A 19,442-nucleotide genomic window follows, 5' to 3' on the forward strand; every position below is an offset into this window, starting at 1 on the left:
TTACTTCCCTCTGTGTGCGAGAGATGGGTGAAATGAAAACACTTGCACAATGGCCGGATATTTATTGCCATCATTAAAACAGGAATAGGTTTGGAGTTGATGATGCCTCGGGGACGCTGCTGCTCTCTGGCTTCCTTTTCCCTTCTTAGGAGAAATGGGAATGTTGTCTCGCTTCCTCTGGCTTGTTTTAAAAAGCAATTCTTCTACGACACTGAAAAGAAAACAACTGTATCATTCCAAACTTTGGCCATTAACTCTTTGTGGCATTTAAGCCAAATTAAGATGATGCGTCACACAACTTGAGGTGAGAGACGGACCCATTAAGTACAGGATGATGACCGCCGTTTGCAACGTCGGGCATCAGAATCCGTCCATCCATCGCTGCTGAGCGGACGTCAACAGCCACGACTATAGAAATCCGTCACACAGGCAGATGTCACGGGCTTGCAAGTTCAGACAACGGCGTGTTGCAATCCAGCTTTTGAAGGAATGTGATTCTGTCCTTTATTTCTAAAAAAAAAAAAAAAAAAAAGAAGGCAAATCATGTGACGATTAAACAGGCTGATGTTGCACACTGACTTTGGTGGGATGAAGACCAAGGGACCCGCAGGCTCGGAGGTGTGGGGGAGAGTCAAAATGAAAAACATACGCTCCAACTGCATGACTAAGCCTCCTTGGGCCTGGCGTGGAGGGAGGAGGATGGGGGCAAGAAGAGGGTGGGTGTCAGGGAATGTTGGGAACGGGGGGAGGGAGCCGGGTCAGTCAATAGTGAGGTAAAACGTGTGGTGGTGGGAGGGGCTGAGACTTAAAGGGAGCAGACAAGCAATTCAGCACAGCACTTTCACTTTGAGTGGGTGAGGATACACAGGGTGGCTGGAGAGAGAGAGAGAGAGAGACAGAGAGAGGAGACAGAAGAGGAGGCCAGTGTCTGCCCCGCTTTAGCCATTGACCAGTTGCAAGGGACGAGGACTGGCTCAAACAGGTTGCTCTGGAAGATTCTAGGTCAGTAGTGAAAAGGGAAAGAGACAGTTAAAAAAAAAAAACGCTTTCATAGGAAAAGGCTGCAGCCACTCAGGATTAAGTGGGAAAATCCAAAGTGAGAGAGCAGGATGGCGTGAGAGGATAAATGAGACACTTTGGGGGAAGTACCAAAAGAAGGCAAAAACGAAGGACTGGATAAAGGATGTCCACAAGAGGACTGGCAACAATCGAGCGGTGAGGGAGAAGAAGACGGCGTGTCAAAGACCTCAGGAAACCGCAGAGGAGGAAACTTTGCTTTTCACAGACCTGACTGACAGCAACCCCATCCGCAGAGAGATTACTGTCAGCAAGAGCAATGGAGAAGTGTCCATTCTTAGAAAGATGAAAAGGATGTCACTGCCAGGTGAGACGCAAGATTTGAGGACATATAAGTACAAACTTTATATTGTATGCTGTTGAGGAGGGGGGGGGGGACCTGTGAACTTTAAATTGGTTATTTCACAGCCAGGCTTCATTTCTTTTGTTGTGTCACTTTGTAGTGTTACGACAATACTTCCTGTGTCTAAAGATGCATTGAAATGTTGTAATGGCACCAAGTTAACTTGTTTTCGGCCGAAAAAACCTAATTGAGATGAGAAATGATGTCATGTGTTCAGTGGGTACGCTGTTCGGACAAGCCACAACCCTCAGAGACTTTCCAGTAACTATTGACGAGTGTTCTGTCTCCTTACGTCTCTCTCATGTCTCCAACAGTTTTTCTGTTGCTATTACTCTGGACTGTCCGATGTGGTGGATGTGGCTTTGACTGGGAAGGTGTGAAAAACATTCAGACGACTATCGACTCCAATCCAACTGGATTTGTAAGTTACAAATGCTCGAGTTTGTAGTCTAATTTTTGGAGTTCTCTGAAGTCAAAAGCATGCACTCTCTCTGTTAGTTTAGTATGGCAGGTTTTTTTTTTGTCTTATTTAGAATGCTCACTTTTTAATCTTAGTTAACTGGGTGGTCAAAAGGTGACGCTCTGTCTCAAATGAATGACAATGGTCGACTCTGATGAGTTATCTGATGAGCAGGTTCGCCTCTTTGGTTGATTCAATTATCACACGATACAACTGAAGTTATTAGAATAGTAGTAGTATAATAGTATCATAATCCTTATAGTTGAAATGATCATCTGTGGGCTGATCCTCATCTTTTTCTTTTTGTTTTCCAGAGGACTGTATTTCCTAAAAATTACTATGTGGTGCACTATTACACCAGGAGCCTGCTCTGTGACACTGACCCGGTAAGTCGCATGCCTGATAAACCGAAGTTCTACTTCATCTTCAGATACTTGAACTGTGTTAATATGTTCTCGCTGTGTCATGTAATCCTCGTGTCTTGCGTGCAGTTGCCAAGTTACTGATATTCTTGCGGCTGTCTGTTCACATGTTTTTGCACGCTCAAGCTAAACTTTTGGAGTTGTTTGTGTGTTTTCCCAATCTCTCCCTGCAGTGCTGTGTGTTCCCTGCTGCAGTAGTGCTTCTGGATTCCTGGCATGTTCTTCTCAGAAACCTCTGGGATGAGCATCTGAATCAATCCCTAATCTTCGATATAAAGCAGGCGCTGGGTAAAATTATACGAAAGAACAGAAACACAGAGGTAAGCTTTTCCTATTTTTCACTCTACTCATAAGAGTTTACGTTTTAAAGGACGTGCTTTAAATGCAAAAAAAGGAACATAATATATGTAACCTTTTTACTTTTTGTTTCAAGACATATCGGTACATTAAGAGAACTGACCTTATTTTTCTTTCCTCATCTTTAGAGGTTCCAGGAGGAGACGGAGCTGACCCAGTTGTCCAGAGTGTCTTCCTCTCCGGAAGAACTCCTCAGCCTAACATCAGAACTTTTCACCCGTTGGCTTGAGGTGGGGTGTTTACCTTCCGTAGAAACATGCCCCCTGCCAACTTTGCCCCCCCCTGTCGAGAGGAAGGACTACGGTCCATCGAGGGCCAGGCTCTTGACCACCCGAGCTATCAGCGGTGAGGAAGAGGAGGAAGGACAGCCCGACAGGATGATAGACATTAAACGGCTGCTGTCCGACAGCGGTCCTCCATGCCCCACTCCACGCCTGTCACTCTATGCTTTTGTCTGGAGTCTCTTCCTCTTCAGATTCCACTGGTGGTTGTTTCCATAGTTAGTGGGAAAGAAATGTGTTTTTGATCATGCACACAAAAATGCAAGACATTTCCTGGCACTGAATGTTTGTTTTTCTTATATTTGCGTCCTTTACGTTTTTAATGCCGTAAGCTTTATTAATAATATGAAGTGACATGCACCGGTTGCATTTAATGTCCAAAGTTCGTTCACATAGCTACGTTCACTGGTCCCAGCAGTGTCTCTATAACGACTGATATCACACATATAAACGTCTCGCTATCCTCTCCTGAGCGAGCCGCGCGCTCCCAAGTAGCTATACTCCTTATGCTAACAAGACCTAAACGCCGGGCCAGCCGGCCACACATAAGCCATCGCCTGTTGATGTGGAGTTCACTGTTTACAATTAATGTTATGTAAATGTTAAGATATTACTATCTATGGGTGTTTACTTGTGTACATAATTGTTAATTAAAGACATTTAGATATATATACATGTTGTCAGCTTTTGGTTGAACAATATATGCCAAATGTTTTGAAACTATTTTTGAACATTCTGTTTGTCAAGTAGTTATACTTATACTGCAGTACAATTTTGAGTTACTTGTTCATATTATATAGCAGAATTTCCATTTTACATTTCCATTTTATGTTTAATATTCTCTAGACTTCAGTGGATATATGTCACTACACGCATTGCCGACTTTACAGATGAATTAGATTGTTATAAATGAAACTAACAAATATTTGACCTCATTCAAATTTACTGGTGGAAATTAAGGCGTTAACAGTAACTTAAAACCATTATGAAGCATTATAATAAGATGCTGCCTAAATGCATTTATGAACAATGCTTGCAGACTATTTTACACAGTACTGTGCTGCTTTTTAGGATTGCCCAAATGTTTCTTTCAGTATGAACATTTCTATTTTTACATTTCTGTTTACCCTGATGAAGAGATTCGATTTGTTTATGGATGCTGCATTCCTGCAGAAGAACACAGAGATCTTGACGGAGTCCAATTTTATTTGAGCTCAACCACCACTGCTGGTTCTTATTAGTTTAGAAGTCTTTTACACCATTTAAACTTTCATATAAACCTCAAGACAAGTTGCAGAAGAGATAGGAATGTAGTCCGAGTGGAAAACAGATGCGTGAAATGTCCAGACTTCAGTCAGGAACTGACGCAGAAACAAAACGCACCATTCGGACTTGCCCCTGCTTGTGCACACCCACGCCTGTAATGTGCATTGTTGTCCTCATTGGAGCCGGTATATTTCGTAATCCTTCAACAAGAGAACTGCCGTGGGAACAGATCAGTAACCAAACTTTTTGTTTCACTGACTTAATTTCATGGATGGACAGATGCGGATAAAAGAGAAAAGAGTCAGATAATCGGTGAACTAGAAGACAAATTCTGAAAAGTAAAAAAAAAAAAAAAAAGGCCACAAAAGGCTCAAGCTGGGTTGTGGACATTACTTCTTTTTTTTTTTTTATTGTTGACACTGCAAAAATCCCAATCGCTTACCTGTTCCAGGGAAATGCTTCTCTTCTTTCTCTGCAGTTTATGACTGTCCAACTGCCAAGTTTCCCCTGAGAGACACGGCGGTTACTCACCTAGTGTCCCTTCCTGTGTACATAAGTACTTACATATTACATTTACTAAAATGATTGCATTTGGTTGGGAGGTAATATCCAGAATTTAATGTGAGTTTATCAGCAGGGATGGAAAAATGCCTTTGGCCAATACTTCAATGTCTTGTCTGTCCCTGTCTAATTGCCAAGTCCATAATTTCCTTCAATGATACAAGAGCTAATGTCCCCAGCGTCCCAAACTGTCCTTTACTTCGACTAGGAGGTATTATCATAAAGGCTGTAATATTTAATACTCTGCTTGTCGTCGGAGATTAATAAACTAATTACTGCAATAACTTCTTTTACTTTGAGTATTTGCGGGGTCCAGTCATGGCTCTTAAAACTCGGAAATGTTCCATATAATTAGGAAAACAACAGTTATCCGTCCTCAAACGACGCTTCCGCTGCCTTTTTAACAGAACTACCGCATTTTGGGTGATTTTCGGACACAAATATTTGCAAGTCAGATTTTTCCTGGCAGCGGGGAGCCGACACCAATGCGAGGCAGCTGTATTCCCGTAAAGGGAGGGAATAAAGAGAAAGCGAGAGAGAGCAGGGGAGGGGGAGGGGCGAGGGGCAGGGCGAGCAGACCACGTGACCACGGGATACAGGAAGTAAGCAAACATCCAAGATGTCTGCGCGCGAGGGAGACACGTTGGACGAGGAAGAGGGCGTGATGGAGGGGGCGAACGACGACGACGACGATGATGAAGGAGTGGAGATGGAGGAGGAAGGAGCGGAGGAAAGGAAAGTGTACATCCCCGGGATAGAGCCTCTTCAGCCGGGCGAGGAGCTGGACATGGACCGCTCCGCGTACCGCATGTACCACGAGTGCAAAACAGGCAAGCTAAAGCTAGCCACGTCGATGCTAGAGAACGACAACGCGGGGCCGACAGGCTGACTGCAACCTTTGGTCGTCTCTGTTTAGGTGCGCCATGTTTGAGTTTCGACGTCCTGCGAGATGGAGGTGGAGAGGGGGAAGGCAGGGAGCAGTTCCCCGTGTCCATGCTGCTCTGTGCGGGAACGCAGGCAGAAACCGCCCTCAGCAACAGGTACAACCCTCACTCCGTCCATGAATCTCCTCCTGGGTCGACCTCTAGCCCTGTTCCCTGGTAGCTCCATCCTCAGCATCCTTCTACCGATATAGTCCCCGTCTCTCCTCTGGACATGTCCAAACCATCAAAGTCTGGTCTCTCTGACCTTGTCTCCAAAACGTCTAACCTTCACCGTCCCTCTTATTGTCTCATTTCTAATCCTCTCCAACCTGGTCACTCCCAAGGAGGACCTCAGCATCTCCATCTCCTCCACTTCTAGCTCCGCCTCCTGTCTTTCCCTCAGAGCCACTGTCTCTAAGCCGTCCATCATAGCTGTCCTCACCACTGTCTCTAAGCCGTCCATCATGGCTGTCCTCACCACTGTCTTGTAGACCTTTCCCTTCATCCTATCACTCTCGTTGACCCGAGGTACCTGAAGTCCTCTAACTTCTTTACGTCTACTCCTGGTAACTTCACTGTTCCCCCTGGAACCTTCTCAGTTACACATGTCCTCCGTTCTATTCCTGTCCTTTATTTGGACATGGAGGAAAATATTCAATATTTGCCTTTTATTTCCAACCAAGTATAAAGTAATTGTAAAGTTGTGGCTTAAGTGCCTCAAAATTGTACTTGAGTCCAGTAAATGCTCTTAGTTTCATGGAGATGAATTGGTAACACTAAATTGCCCGTCGGTGTGGATGAGAGTGAAAATGTTGCGTGTCTTCTTGTGTGTCCCTGTGAGAACTGGAGACTTGGACAGGAAATTCCCTTCCTTCCACCCAAAGTCTGCCGGGACACGCCCCGTCTGTCCCCTCGCAGCCCCTCAGGGGGTTAGCATTTACAGTAAATTAATGAATGGCTTTCACTTCTGTTTTGACATTGTCCAAACAATGGTGACTGGGAAAAAAAAACTTTAGGTCAGGTAAAGCTTCCTGGAAAATATGTTCCAAAAATATATATATATATATTTATGTAGTCATTTGTCTGTTACAGGCTTCTCGTCATGCGCATGCATAACCTTCATGGAACACAGAAAGAAAAAGAAGGGGAAGAAAGCAGCGATGACGAAAGTGACGAAGAGGAGGATGAAGATAAGAAGCCACAGCTGGAGCTGGCCATGTTGCCTCACTACGCTGGGATTAACAGAGTCAGAGTATGTTGTATGAATCAAAGGCTTCTCCTGTGTGGCGACCTTTGTGTCTCGAAGCCACTGACGGTCCCTCCTCTTGTCCAGGTGACCAGGTGTGGGGAGACGCCATTGGCTGCTGTGTGGTCAGAGAAAGGACAGGTAGAAATATTTGACCTCCGAGCTCAACTGGAAGCTGTCCACAATTCTGCAGCAATGGCAGCTTTCATCAACAAGCAGAAGGAAGCCGCCGCTGTCTTCAGCTTCTCCGGACACATGACCGAGGGGTTCGCAATCGATTGGTCACCGACGGTACCCGGTAGGCGAGACCGTTTCCTGCAGGGCAACCTGGAGCTGGGATGGTTTTTTTGAAATGTCAATTTAATTTGCAGGACTTCAAAATGTGGTCTAAATGTGTCCCTGGCTGCTCCTACGTTTAACGTGTAACACGAGGAGAACAGTCAATGCCACGCTAAGCGTGAATCTGATTTGTGCTACTTCACAAGCTGTAGGTTTTTTGACACTCGAGATGAGCAAATCTCCATGTCCTCCACACCAAATCCAGTTACTACTTCTTTTAGCTTGTGAATTTAAATGAAACCTGTATTTTTCTGCTGAACATTAAACTGAGAATATTTTTTTTACAAAAAGCTGGCACCAAATGAACACGGAAAAGCATATTTCTTCAAGAGTTTGGGCTGGGATTGGTTCAATATCCCCCTAAAAATCTGAGCTCTGGCTCTCGGAGTAATGTATTTTACGTCTGCGTGTCGGTTAAGGCTTCTTGTTTGCTCCTCAACAGGCCGGCTTGTCAGTGGAGACTGCAAAAAGAACATTCATGTGTGGGAGCCACAAGAGGGCGGGGCTTCATGGCAAATTGACCAACGGCCTTTCAGCTCCCACAGCAAGTCCGTGGAGGATCTGCAGTGGTCACCCACCGAAGCCACGGTAGGTTTGTCGGAAAAGAGCCGTGTCATGGGGGGGGGGGGGGTTAAGCGCTTCTGTGGGTTTCCTCCCCGGCCAACAAGTACTTGCATGTGAACGCACACACATTAGGAGTTGACATGTCTGATGAACGTCCTCCTGACCACAGCTGCGATCTTCCTGCTGCTCCTAAACGGTTTGATGATTCGAATGGAGAGGATGAGTTTCATTTCAGAGTTCAGCAGCTCGTTGGTGAAGAGCAGGCAATGAATAAAAAGGAAGTGTTGAGGGAATGAATGGAATGTTGTTACAGAAGCTTATCTGTCTTAAAGTTTGTAAGTAATCTTGCATCTGACAAGTCGCCAGATTAGTTGATGGAATAAGGAAATATCTCCTAATAATACCAAAAACCTGACCCTCGTTTTGCGTCCGTTGCGTTACCTCCTAAGAACTCACGACGTCTGTCCTCTTGTCTGCCGCAGGTTTTCGCATCTTGTTCGGTGGACCGGTCCATTTGTATCTGGGATATCCGTTCCCCACACAAGTCGATGCTTTCAGCCAACGAAGCTCACTCATCCGACGTCAACGTGATCAGCTGGAACAGGACCGAACCATTCCTTCTCTCGGGCGGGGATGACGGCATTCTGAAAGTGTGGGACCTACGACAGTTTAAGGTGGGAAAAAAAACAGAGCAGACACTGATGTTTATATCTAGCATCATTCATTTAATAGATACGTACTGTGATATGTTGATATGCATAGTTAGCTTACAATGTGTTACCATGTTATCCTTTCAATGGGGGGGGGGGGGGTCAAAGGCCAGTTACTGTACATTATACTCCCTCAGAACTGAGTGTTCTTGTGCCTCCTGCAGACTGGACGGCCTGTGGCCAACTTCAAACAGCACGGCGCTCCCATCACGTCCGTGGAGTGGAGCCCCACCGACTCGAGCGTGTTCGCCGCCTCGGGAGCAGATGACGTCATCAGCCAGTGGGATCTGTCCGTGGAGTCGGGCGATGTGGGCGCCAAGGTCGAGGGTGTGAAGGACCTGCCCTCGCAGCTGCTGTTCCTGCATCAGGGTCAGTCGGAGATCAAGGAGATCCACTGGCACCCGCAGATACCCGGTGTGATGATATCCACGGCTCTGTCGGGATTCAACGTCTTCAGGACAATATCTGTGTAGTGTGTGTCTTTCAGGGACGCGAGTGTGTCCGAGTAGAACACACCTGATGTTCAGTGAGCTTGTACTCCAATATATTTAATTGTGTACATAACCCAGCTGTTCAGGTAATGATTCTTTTTCTTGGACGCTTATTGGCCAACATTGGTGCCAAATGAGAATCTCATTTTACTGTTGAACATTTCATCTGTATGCTTTAAAGCAGCTTAAACTATTTTAGGCATTTTGTGTTTCATGCTTGATATAAGAAGTAGTAAATAGTGGCTTGAATTTCCTCCGTTTTCAGAGTGATCGGATCGTTTCCTGCACAGGATTTATTTATTTCCGTACACGACTCAAACATAAAAGTTCCGACCTGCGGAGTACTTTCCCTTTGAGCTTCACTTTTTGACCTGAAGTCATTTCCCGTGGAAAATAAATCGTAGCCAAGACTGAATATTTTAAGATCCCGGTAACTGTTTTATTGTTTCCACGGTAATCCTCATCAAACCACAAGATAAAAACCAGCACTTTGAACAGATGTCTGCCCTGTTTACAGCATAATGAAATGAAAGGTCTCTGAACAGAGCTTTATACAGGCAAAAAAGAACACTTACAGAAACATCACTGGACTTGATTTGACCTTTAAATCCCATGATTGTCTTAGCATTTTAGCATCAGTTCAGCCTCACAGCCCAAAAGCATTAAAAAAATGACCTGATCCTGGTTCCAACCAAGTCAATTTACACTTAATAATTTGGAATGCGACATTCACAGTATAGTTGCTTTTACACAGGACAATTTTTTTCTTAAAATGTCTCTGGGATGCATTTGTAAAACATCGAGAGAGATGGAAATAAAACATGCAATATAAGAGATTAAGACTTATGGTACACAGATGAAGCATTCAGCTCTTGCAGCGCTAGAACATAAAGCCAAACACGTGCTGGATTCATTTTACATGGTAAAATATGACAGGGAAACACAATGCAGTATGATTAATATAGCTGAAATGAAACTTTCCGCTGAGGATCCATTTTATGGCAAAAGCTTCCAGGTGAACGAATCAAAGTGCTGCAAAAACCTTCTGGCGATTTTATCTGTGAATCTGTTACCCTTAAAGATAAAACGTGCGTTTTCCAGTTGGGCAACATCGTTGTCTTTCGCCGGCGTCTTGGAATATCCAGTTTGTATACAGTTAAAGCTCCCGTTGAAATAGCGAAACAAGTTTAAGTCAATTACAGTATGCTGGATTTACTTGACAGCGAAGATCTTTTTTTTTTTCCCCAGGGGAAACTTCTATCCCCTATAGGCCAATTTCGTCATCAAACTCGTCTTCGAACGTGTAGCCCCGTCCCATTTCCTCCTCTTCTTCTGAATCAGTCTCTGATTGGCAGCTGTCAACCCTCCTCCTGTCCAATGAGACAACGCCGTCGTACTCGGAACTGTGCGAAGAGGGCGGACTGGGTGGGAGCTCTAATTTGTGATTGGTGAACTCGCTTTTATTCCCGACTACGACTCCTTCGCCGCTCTCGCTCTCACCCTTCACTGGGTCGGAACTCGCCCGCTGATCCTCCTCCTGGAATTCAAGCTCCCGACCCTCCTCTTCCTCAGATGCTTGGCGAATGATCTCCTCTCGCTTGTCGCTGAATCTCACTTTTGGTCGTAGCCCCTTTGACTTGACCCCGCCCCCATCTGTTATCGTGTCATCTCCCACTGGGTTTTCATCCCACCCGACCGACTTCTCATTCAGCTCATTGTGCATGCTGACGGACATCGATGGCGATGGCGCCGCCTTTCCCTGCTTCATGCTCACTGGTGGAGCGCCACTTTTTGGGGCGAACACATCCTCCTCCTCATCAAGCCCTAGAGTGTCCATCACCCCAAGTACATCCCCCAGCATAGACGGGCCTAGATCCAGGTCCAGATCCAAGGTGAATGAAGACACTGACCCGGAATGCTGAAGCCCGTCATCTTGCAGTCTCACTGAACCGTCTGTGTGAAGGTCACCGGGGTCGACTGGCGGCTGAAGGTCGGCGTCTGGCCCGGTACCTGAACTCTCCGGGTCAGGCTGGGATGAGCTCGGTCCAATCGTAGACAGGAAGGAAGTGTCCCCAAAGGCATCGCCTCCCCTCCCAATGTGCATGGTGTGGCGAAAGTCACCCAGCGGGGCCGAGATCATGGTCGGGTCCAGACGAGGGGCCCGGGAGGATTTGTGGAGTGGCATGACTGTAGATAGACAGTATGAAGTCAATGTATATATATATATATACACATATATATACGGTACAGTATGAATTGTGCAGAAAGCAGGTGGAGCCTCGCCCCGGTCAGCGTCAACACGCCTCGTTGTGCAACAGCCGCAGGAAGCCAATGAGCGCCCCGACACCGGCGTGGCTGTGGAGGCCATGCTGAGACTTGCACCGACAACCGCACTCGTGCAAAGCTAGCACATACTTTACTCCACCCTCAGGCATGTGTGCTTGTAGATGAAAACAAAGATGGTAACTTTCCCAATCAAAAGATGTGTAATCTATGACGGGGGGCTGGCACAGCGAGCGGGAAGGACGTGAGCCCAACCGCCACCGAGTGCTCCAGGTTAGTGCTCACTAATGACATGCCTGACATGTTACATTATAATATCATACCTGGAAAGAATATTTCTATTAGTGTGTGTGTGAGAGAGAGAGAGAGAGGGGGAGAGAATGGGATGGGAGGGGGTTTATAGGCCTACCCATGCCTTGAATACTTTCCAGTCGTATTTAAAGTATTTGATATACTCTACCATTTAAATAGATGAATGTCCAGCATTACGCGCGCTGCGCTAAATGGAAAAGCAGCGCGCGTAATGCTGGACTCGAGCCGGACGCGCGTCTGTCCTGAGAGCGCGTCACGGAAACATTCAACAAGTCGGACAAACTTACTTTAAAGCGTGTATTCTGGCGTTTGATGGGCTCCCTCCTCCCGATCCAGCTCTTACATCTGGGATCTCTTTTGCGCTCGCTTCCCGCTCGGCTTTTTCCCTCGCACTTTTTTCTCGCCGTCGTTTGCCTGTGTGGATTTTCTTCTCTCCAAAGGGAGGGATGGGCAACGGGACGAGGAAGTGACGCGGCGGCTATTGGGAAAACTGGATCAAAGTTGGCGACTTCAGGACACGTTGCTCAATATATTTTCTCTCCAATGTCTTCTGTGTTGATGAAATGTGTTATAAAATGCTCTGTAACCGTCACTAATGCCCATCCCACTGTTCCTGGTAAGGATGTAGAGATATAAATATGTTCCTAACATATTCTGTATTGTGAACGTTCTCTGAAGTTTTTCCTAATCAAGCAACAGGATGATGTAGATGTCATCAGTCTCCTCACAGCAGGGGTTCAGGGTTCAAATCTGAACTTTGGACCTTTCTGTGTGGAGTTTCCATGTTCTTTTTTGTTTCTGTGTAGTTTCCATGATTGTTACACAGTCAACAAAAATGCAATATACAGGTATATTATGTGTGTGTGAACTAGACAGTCACTATAGGTCTGACTATGAATGGGAATGTGTGTTTCTCATTTAATGTGTGGCCTATACGTTTAAATCCCCCTTTCGAAAACGTTCATTTTGATGAACAGAATTTCATGAGTCAGAGTCTTCCCAAATGTGTTGAAAAAATAGCAAATCCACGATAATCAAGCAATTGTTCTGGCGGATCAGTCATTGTTTGTGAGATCTTGTCACAGATGCTCAACATATTTGTGGTATGATGTAATCAGGGAGACAACAATGGGACCAAGTTACTCATTTAGCAGGAACACGAGATCATTCCCTGTAAATAGACAGGAAATTACACTAAACACTTATATTTAATTAAGCGTGCATATCACTGACATACATTTAGAACGCGTCTTCTGCCTCTTCTTAAACAAGCCATGAACATTGCTGAAAAGTGAGACCTCTTGTTTATTATGAAGAATTAAAATACATGATTTATATTCTTTATTTATAGAATGTCACGGTTAGTAGGAAACACTTGTCATTTCATGTTGTGAATAACAACATTTCAATGCTTGTTGTATGCCATGTAAATGTATCTTAATTAAAAAAAAACCTTCTGTTCTTTGTTGGGGGAGGAACATGCACATTTATTAAACTTGCAAAGGTTGAAAATATAAATTTAACCTCATAGAACAAACAGAAAGATTAAATAGTGAAAGGGAGAGACAGGACTGATACACACGGAAGAAGGGAATTTAAACCCCTTGATTAATCTCGCAGGTATTATAAAACTGCTAACCTTAGTGATCGACAGGACAGTAGCGAATACAGCTGTGCTTTATAAACAAAAAAGCAGGGCATTGGGTTGGTGGGAGATTTACGGGACGGGACGGGGAGGACGGATTGGGTGTATACTTCGCCTGAAAAAATTTGCTGTGGGGGAAAAAACTACAAAACAAAAAGCTGTTAATATCACGTGACTTGCCTTGCACTTAACATCCATTTTGTGTCTGCTCAGCTCGGACAGATGAGACTGTTCGTCAACAGAAGGAAGATGGGAGAACGCCAGCATTTGCTTATTTGTTAACGTGCATGTTAACTCAATGTGCATTTAAGTTTGGCTTGTTTGAATAGTTAATCATCGCGTGTTAGCATCTCAATTACTGTTAGCTGTAGTAGCAGAGCTAAAGCCGCGGTGGTAGTCGAGGTTTTCGCTAGTCTGCTAGCTTAAGCTAGCGTAAATTTAGCCTAGCATTAGCTTTCGACATTCAACTAGCGAAATGGCGGCCAACACGACACAAGCAGCCCCAGCGCCTAACTGGTAAATCCAATTATCTCGTCTCGGTAAATGGTGACTGAAAGGAATTTAGCACAAATTATAGTACTATTCATATTTATGTGACATCGCATCGTTTCCAAATTGAGCTGTATTCCTAAATTAAAGTAAATAATTGCAGCTACTAGCCCGACTAGCTTCGTGTTGTTGAAAGCGAGCAGAACAGCCAGTGGCGTGAAGTTATTTATTATTTGTAAACGTTATGTTGTCTTTGTCGTGAACTGATAGTTCACACTATCGCAAACTGTATTCGTTTATTATTCTCGTGTATATTTCAAATTTATGGGCGATCGGTAACGTGACAGGGCGGTTAGCAGCGGAACTTTACGGACGCTCTCGCGAATAACTCGGACTTCCGGTAGACTTTTGATGGTTTGTGTAGCTGAAAGATCTAACGGTTTAGTCACGAATATATTTATGATTATGTCTTATTTGCTTATGTCCGTGAAAGGTCCTATGGTTCTTCTGGAGATGGGCAGGCGCACGAAAATCCCGAATGGGAGAAGGCGAGGCAAGCTCTAGCCTCGATTAACAAGAGTCAAAGCTCTGCAAAGACGGCTGAAGTCGGCAGGATCATGGCAGAGGTGTGGGTTCGATTCTCAAACTTAAAACGTGGTTTGAGTTTAGATGTAACGAGCAGCTCGCTGACTCGTGTATATCTGCATATCGTTCCAGCCGGGCCAGTTTCAGTCAGCAGGAGCCGACTCTGCTGCCGTCCACCAGCAGCAATATTATCAGTGGTACCAGCAAACTCAGCAACATTACCCTGGATACGCATACCCGTATAATTTCTACTATCCCATGGGTCCAGTAAGTACTGTAAAGGATTTGAATCGTATATTTTAACTGACGTGAAATGCCGTTACGTGACCTCAATGTTTGCTGCCAGATTTATACGTTCCCATCTGCCAGAGTAACGTCTGATGCATAACAAGTGGGTTGAGAGGGAGTCATGCTCCCAATGTGACAATGCATTTCTTTGAATATCCAGTACGGAGCTGCGTATCCCTCGCACCAGTATGGCGTGCCCCCGGGACCTTACCAGGGAGCTCCTGCCTCCAGTGGACAGGTGCATTAAAATAATTTCTGCCTTGCATTTATTGATTTTATATACTGAACTGGTGACCCTTTCAAATATGTTTATTAAATGAACTCATTTTCTAATTTTATTAATGCATTTCTTTTTTTTCTGCCCCCCCCCTTAATATAGCCTCCCCCAGTGCCTGGAATGGAAGACCAGTCCCCAAACTACCCTTCTCTAACACACCCGCCTCTGCCTGCTACTCCTCAACCTCCTCAGAGTCCAACCAGTTCTGAGCAACCCCCTCCTCCCCCACCATCGTCCATACCTCCCCAAAACAATAGCCAGTACCCCCCTCCTCCATCGCAAAATGCTTACAATTCCAATAACGCAATGCCATATCCGCATGGCGATCCCAACCAAATGCAAGCCTACAATCATTCCCAAGGGAGGTCCAGCTATGGACTCGGCTTCCAACCCCAGAACAGCTATCAGCCCTGTCCGAATTCCCCCCAGCAGCCAGAGCACTATGTCCCGGGGCTAGGAAGAGGGGAGGCGAACAAAAATAAAACCCAAAAACAAGGACAGCAACTGTGGCACCGCATGAAACGTAAGATTTCCCCCAAATGATTCTACAAAAAGAGTTTGACATTGTTTCAGGTAACACACAACCACATTATACTGATGTTCAAACCCGGCAGGGCTTGTCTGCTTATGGCAGAATGAACAGCAGGAATACAAAGTGGAAAAACTGGATTTAGAACATGTGACATGTTTTGTATAACTAAAATGTTACTAGTTTTTAATCCCTTCCGTATTTAATTCCCCACAGAGTCGCCTGGGACTGCTGCTGTGAAGTTCAACATTCCCAAGAGGCCATATCAGGTTCAGTGTTCTCCGACTACCAATCATACCTTCCCTCCTGGGGAGCAGCTGTCGGACCTGAATCTGGCACCTTCCTCCCCAGGCGGTGCCAGTGGCGCACAGACGCGGTGAGGATTTCTGTGTACCGGTATGCTGACTTGGCTGTTTTCAATATGCATATGATATGTTGAGTAGAAAATGCTTTCTTTGCAGGCCCCAGGACTGGCCTCAAGCCATGAAGGAATATGTGCAGCGCTGTTTCACAGCTTGTGAGACGGAGGAGGATAAAGATCGTACGGAGAAAGTGCTGAAAGAAGTTCTGCAGGACAGGTTGAAAGATGGTTCTGCTTACACCATTGATTGGACTTGCGAGCCGTTGCCCGAGTGAGTTTGCTTTTTTGCATTGCTGTCTAAACTTAGAATATGTCAAAATACTACATCTGAACTTTGCCGATTAGACTTGAAGCAACTGGACTTTGGTTTTAGCGAGACCAGATGATCGTGTTGCCTGCAGGTTGAATGTACATTACGGGTTTGGTCTTTCTTGCAGCCTGAAGGTCAAACCATCTCGTTGGGAAATGGTTCCATCCCAGCGAGCGTCAGACGGTCCAATTGGCCACGGTGGAAGTGCAGCGGCTGCGTCTTCACGGGGCAGGGTTGGCCATCGATTGGGTCATTACAGGAACGTATTTTCCCAAAGGAGTCCATCTTCTAGTTCCTCCCATTCCTCCTCCCGCTCTCCTTCCCCCCATCATGGCCGACACAGAGACCGCAGTAACCAGAGGCATAGATGCAGGTGAGATGCTGCTCCTCGTCTCGGTTTCATGGAGCTGTTGCTTGTTTCTGTAAATGGCTTGTGTTCCTGTGTTCAGTGATTCTGGCTCGCAGTCAGACGGCAGCATGTCAAGTGACCTCCGTCCTCAACTATCGCGACGGAGTCAGAGGGGAGGTCGCGGTCGGGGTAATGGCAGGGATAGGGGGCGTGGAGGTGGAGAGAGAGGCCGAGGAAGAGGAGGGAAAGGCAACAGAGGAAGACGGTAAATTCCTGCAAACTGCATTCGCCCCTCGACTCGAGCTGCCCGACTTTAGTCGTTGATCCACTGTTTTTGAGGGAATTCTTTTTTCTTTGTTGGCATGTGAATAACTTTTAAACTGTTTTTCCCAGAAACATGGAAGGTTCCAATTCTGCTCTTGGAAAGAAGAGGAAAGGTGGCAATGCCGGGCTGGATTTCCACGACCCTAATAAAGAAGCGAAGAAGCAGAACAGAGCAGCTCGCTTTCACAAGCAGCTTCGCTCGGAGCCTCTGGTTCTCTCCATCAACGCCCTGGACTTACCGGCTGGAACGCAGGAGAGTCTCAGCTGGGAGGATTGTCCCATCGTGGGAACATGCCAGGATGTTACAAAGCCATACCTGAGGCTCACCTGTGCTCCGGATCCCTCCACTGTGCGCCCTATAAATGTACGTTTCTTTTTGGAATTTTGACTCTTGAGATGTCAAAGAATTGCCGAATAAATGTTTCAAATGTCGACTTTTAAACGATTTTTAAAGTTCATAAAACAAATTGTGATGTTGACGAAACCCTTTTGACTGTTTGTGTTTTCTTTTTCTCAGAATATCTCAATTTTTAAAATCTATTTTTGAACTCGTTACCCAGGTCCTGAGAAAGTCGCTGCATACCGTGAAAGCCCACTGGAAAACCCACCAGGACTACGTCTATGCCTGTGAGCAGATGAAGTCCGTACGACAGGACCTCACGGTTAGTCAACGGCCGTTGGACGGTCACTGTAGTCCACCTCAAACTCTGGATTTGCTGGTGTTGAGCTCATGTGATTTTCATGGCTCCAAGTGAAATGACTATTTTCTGTTACGACATATGGTGTAAGTGTTTTGCAGATGCAGGCGAAAAACGTGCTTCACTTTTGCCAAGAGGCATAATGCATAATTCTATCAATCAAAACACAATTTTTATTTCTCTCCGTCAACAACACGTCTCACTCGGGAACGCTTGTCTAGAAATATCTGCATCATGCATAGAATAAGAAGTGAGTGCAGCATTGTTTACATAACTGTTTCCAGATGTCATGGGTGGGGGGACAGTTGACACTGGTAGTGCTCTGAGACTCCCAGTAATAATTTGTTTCTCTCTATCCAGGTTCAGGGCGTTCGTACTGAGTTCACAGTGGAAGTATACGAGTGTCATGCACGCATTGCCCTGGAAAAGGTCAGTCCTTTCTTTTTTTTCTTTTTTTTTTATTTAACGTGCGTTTTGCGTTAGTGGAGACTGAAAATGGAGCCTGTGTTCACTGCTAGCTGCATGCTTGTTGCCTCAGGGAGACCATGAAGAGTTCAACCAGTGCCAGACCCAACTGAAGGCCTTGTATAAGGACAATCCCTCAGACAATATAGGAGAATTTACAGCGTACAGATTGCTATACTACATCTTCACTCGAAACTCTGGAGGTATGTTGGCGTTGCTTGTTCACATTCTGATTTCTTTCTTTACGTTTCCCACCACATCTTAATCCCGGCCGTTGATCCTCTCCTCCAGATCTGACCACTGAGTTGGTGCACTTGACACCTGCATTGCGGGCAGACGTGTGTGTCGCTCACGCTCGTGCGCTTCGCGCTGCCTGGGCATTGGGAAACTATCACCGTTTCTTTAAGCTGTACCTGGAAGCCCCGCGCATGGCTTCATACCTCATCGACAAGTTTGTAGAAAGGGAACGAAAGATTGCGCTTCAGGCCATGGTCAAAACGTAAGTCGGGTTCCGGAACGGTCTCTTTCCAAATGCAGTGTCCCAGTAACTTATTGTCTGATGTCGCTTTCTCTTTCTGTTCTCCGCAGGTTCAGGCCTGACTTGCCGGTGCAGTATGTTCAGTCCGCCCTGGGCTTCCCGTGTTTAGACTCCTGTATGACCTTTCTTACTGGGCTAGGTGTCACGTTTACACCCTCTGACCCCGAAAAGATAGACTGTAAAAGCAGCACAGCCTCTTTGGCTGCCTCCTGAGGGGCGGTCGGGGGGTCGGTGGCACCCAGAAGGGAGATACTAAGGGACCGTTAGAATACGCCGCGCCTCAGACACCTCCACCAGATCTGATAGAGAAGTTTGCAGAGCTGTACAGGATAGCTATAGAAGAGCCACACATGCAAATTAAACACAGCAGTTGGTTAAACAATGAGAAGTCTGCCCACACGGTCACTCAAATACCAGAGGTTAGATTTACTACTGAAATGCATCACTTCATTTAGTGCCAGGGGTCGCAGAGCGTTTTAGATTTGGGATTATAGCATGAGCTCAGCAAGTACAGACGAAGGGACCCAGATCAGGAAGGCTCCTGTTCCTTTAGCTCCATCAGATTTAAAAGCTAACGGTGTTCTGTCATGTTCTTTTCCTTCCTCAAGTCAACAGCTCCAAGACCCGAAGCTTCAAGCCTCGTCTCCAAAAAGGGGGGAGCAAAACGGCTGTTTCGCAAGTCGTCCAGCTGCATCCTGTTTGAATTCAAGATTACGGCATCTGGAAACGTGCTTTTCTTTGGGACTGAAACGAGGAAGAAAGAGGAGGCCAGCAGTCTGCGTCCGAAAGAAGAGGTGGTGGTTTGTATGTCCAGTCCGGAGCCTGGATCTCTCGGGGTGTCTCCAGGTGGCTGTTCTTCCTGCTCCTGTCTCACCACATGGCCGGTGACAACAATGGACTGAAGTCATGGTTCCCCATCTAATGAATATTTATTCACTCGTCAACCATG

At 45.8% G+C, this 19,442-nt stretch overlaps 4 protein-coding genes across 4 annotated transcripts; 3 read left to right on the top strand and 1 right to left on the bottom strand.

Moving 5' to 3' along the window:
- The first annotated feature begins 665 nt into the window (after nt 1–665).
- On the top strand, nt 666–3,609 carry zgc:174888 (uncharacterized protein LOC558116 homolog). Its single transcript, XM_068759910.1, has 5 exons — nt 666–1,384; nt 1,735–1,841; nt 2,195–2,266; nt 2,476–2,622; nt 2,788–3,609. Exons 1-5 carry the CDS (start codon nt 1,363–1,365, stop codon nt 3,157–3,159), a joined length of 720 nt encoding a protein of 239 aa, XP_068616011.1. The 5' UTR covers nt 666–1,362; the 3' UTR covers nt 3,160–3,609.
- A 1,777-nt stretch (nt 3,610–5,386) lies between these two features.
- Nucleotides 5,387–9,355, top strand: grwd1 (glutamate-rich WD repeat containing 1). Its single transcript, XM_068757150.1, has 7 exons — nt 5,387–5,597; nt 5,684–5,807; nt 6,783–6,942; nt 7,024–7,234; nt 7,718–7,863; nt 8,322–8,513; nt 8,714–9,355. The coding sequence occupies exons 1-7, from the start codon at nt 5,387–5,389 to the stop codon at nt 9,020–9,022; spliced, it is 1,353 nt and encodes a 450-aa protein (XP_068613251.1). The 3' UTR covers nt 9,023–9,355.
- Nucleotides 9,356–9,455: 100 nt separating this feature from the next.
- Nucleotides 9,456–12,291, bottom strand: cdc42ep5 (CDC42 effector protein (Rho GTPase binding) 5). The gene is made up of 2 exons (XM_068757151.1): nt 11,923–12,291; nt 9,456–11,227 (listed from the first exon to the last, which is right to left on the bottom strand). Exon 2 carries the CDS (start codon nt 11,223–11,225, stop codon nt 10,305–10,307), a length of 921 nt encoding a protein of 306 aa, XP_068613252.1. The 5' UTR covers nt 11,226–11,227; nt 11,923–12,291; the 3' UTR covers nt 9,456–10,304.
- Nucleotides 12,292–13,740: 1,449 nt separating this feature from the next.
- On the top strand, nt 13,741–19,145 carry leng8 (leukocyte receptor cluster (LRC) member 8). Its single transcript, XM_068756618.1, has 15 exons — nt 13,741–13,796; nt 14,263–14,395; nt 14,487–14,621; nt 14,803–14,880; nt 15,022–15,442; nt 15,665–15,824; nt 15,910–16,080; nt 16,247–16,492; nt 16,569–16,733; nt 16,862–17,156; nt 17,353–17,454; nt 17,851–17,919; nt 18,029–18,158; nt 18,247–18,454; nt 18,544–19,145. Exons 1-15 carry the CDS (start codon nt 13,756–13,758, stop codon nt 18,704–18,706), a joined length of 2,517 nt encoding a protein of 838 aa, XP_068612719.1. The 5' UTR covers nt 13,741–13,755; the 3' UTR covers nt 18,707–19,145.
- Nucleotides 19,146–19,442: the final 297 nt, after the last annotated feature.

The sequence above is a fragment of the Brachionichthys hirsutus genome, chromosome 3 (genome assembly GCF_040956055.1).
Source record: "Brachionichthys hirsutus isolate HB-005 chromosome 3, CSIRO-AGI_Bhir_v1, whole genome shotgun sequence".
Lineage (NCBI taxonomy): Eukaryota > Metazoa > Chordata > Actinopteri > Lophiiformes > Brachionichthyidae > Brachionichthys > Brachionichthys hirsutus.

Coding starts and splice junctions, on each gene's coding strand:
- zgc:174888 (XM_068759910.1), top strand. CDS start 1,363: ATGAAAAGGATGTCACTGCCAG. Junction 1,385..1,734: donor GAAAAGGATGTCACTGCCAG/GTGAGACGCAAG, acceptor TGTCTCCAACAG/TTTTTCTGTTGCTATTACTC. Junction 2,267..2,475: donor TGCTCTGTGACACTGACCCG/GTAAGTCGCATG, acceptor CTCTCCCTGCAG/TGCTGTGTGTTCCCTGCTGC.
- grwd1 (XM_068757150.1), top strand. CDS start 5,387: ATGTCTGCGCGCGAGGGAGACACGTTGGACGAGGAAGAGGGCGTGATG. Junction 6,943..7,023: donor CTGGGATTAACAGAGTCAGA/GTATGTTGTATG, acceptor CCTCTTGTCCAG/GTGACCAGGTGTGGGGAGAC. Junction 8,514..8,713: donor GGGACCTACGACAGTTTAAG/GTGGGAAAAAAA, acceptor TGCCTCCTGCAG/ACTGGACGGCCTGTGGCCAA.
- cdc42ep5 (XM_068757151.1), bottom strand. CDS start 11,225: ATGCCACTCCACAAATCCTCCCGGGCCCCTCGTCTGGACCCGACCATG.
- leng8 (XM_068756618.1), top strand. CDS start 13,756: ATGGCGGCCAACACGACACAAGCAGCCCCAGCGCCTAACTG. Junction 18,159..18,246: donor CTTCACTCGAAACTCTGGAG/GTATGTTGGCGT, acceptor CCTCTCCTCCAG/ATCTGACCACTGAGTTGGTG. Junction 18,455..18,543: donor CTTCAGGCCATGGTCAAAAC/GTAAGTCGGGTT, acceptor TGTTCTCCGCAG/GTTCAGGCCTGACTTGCCGG.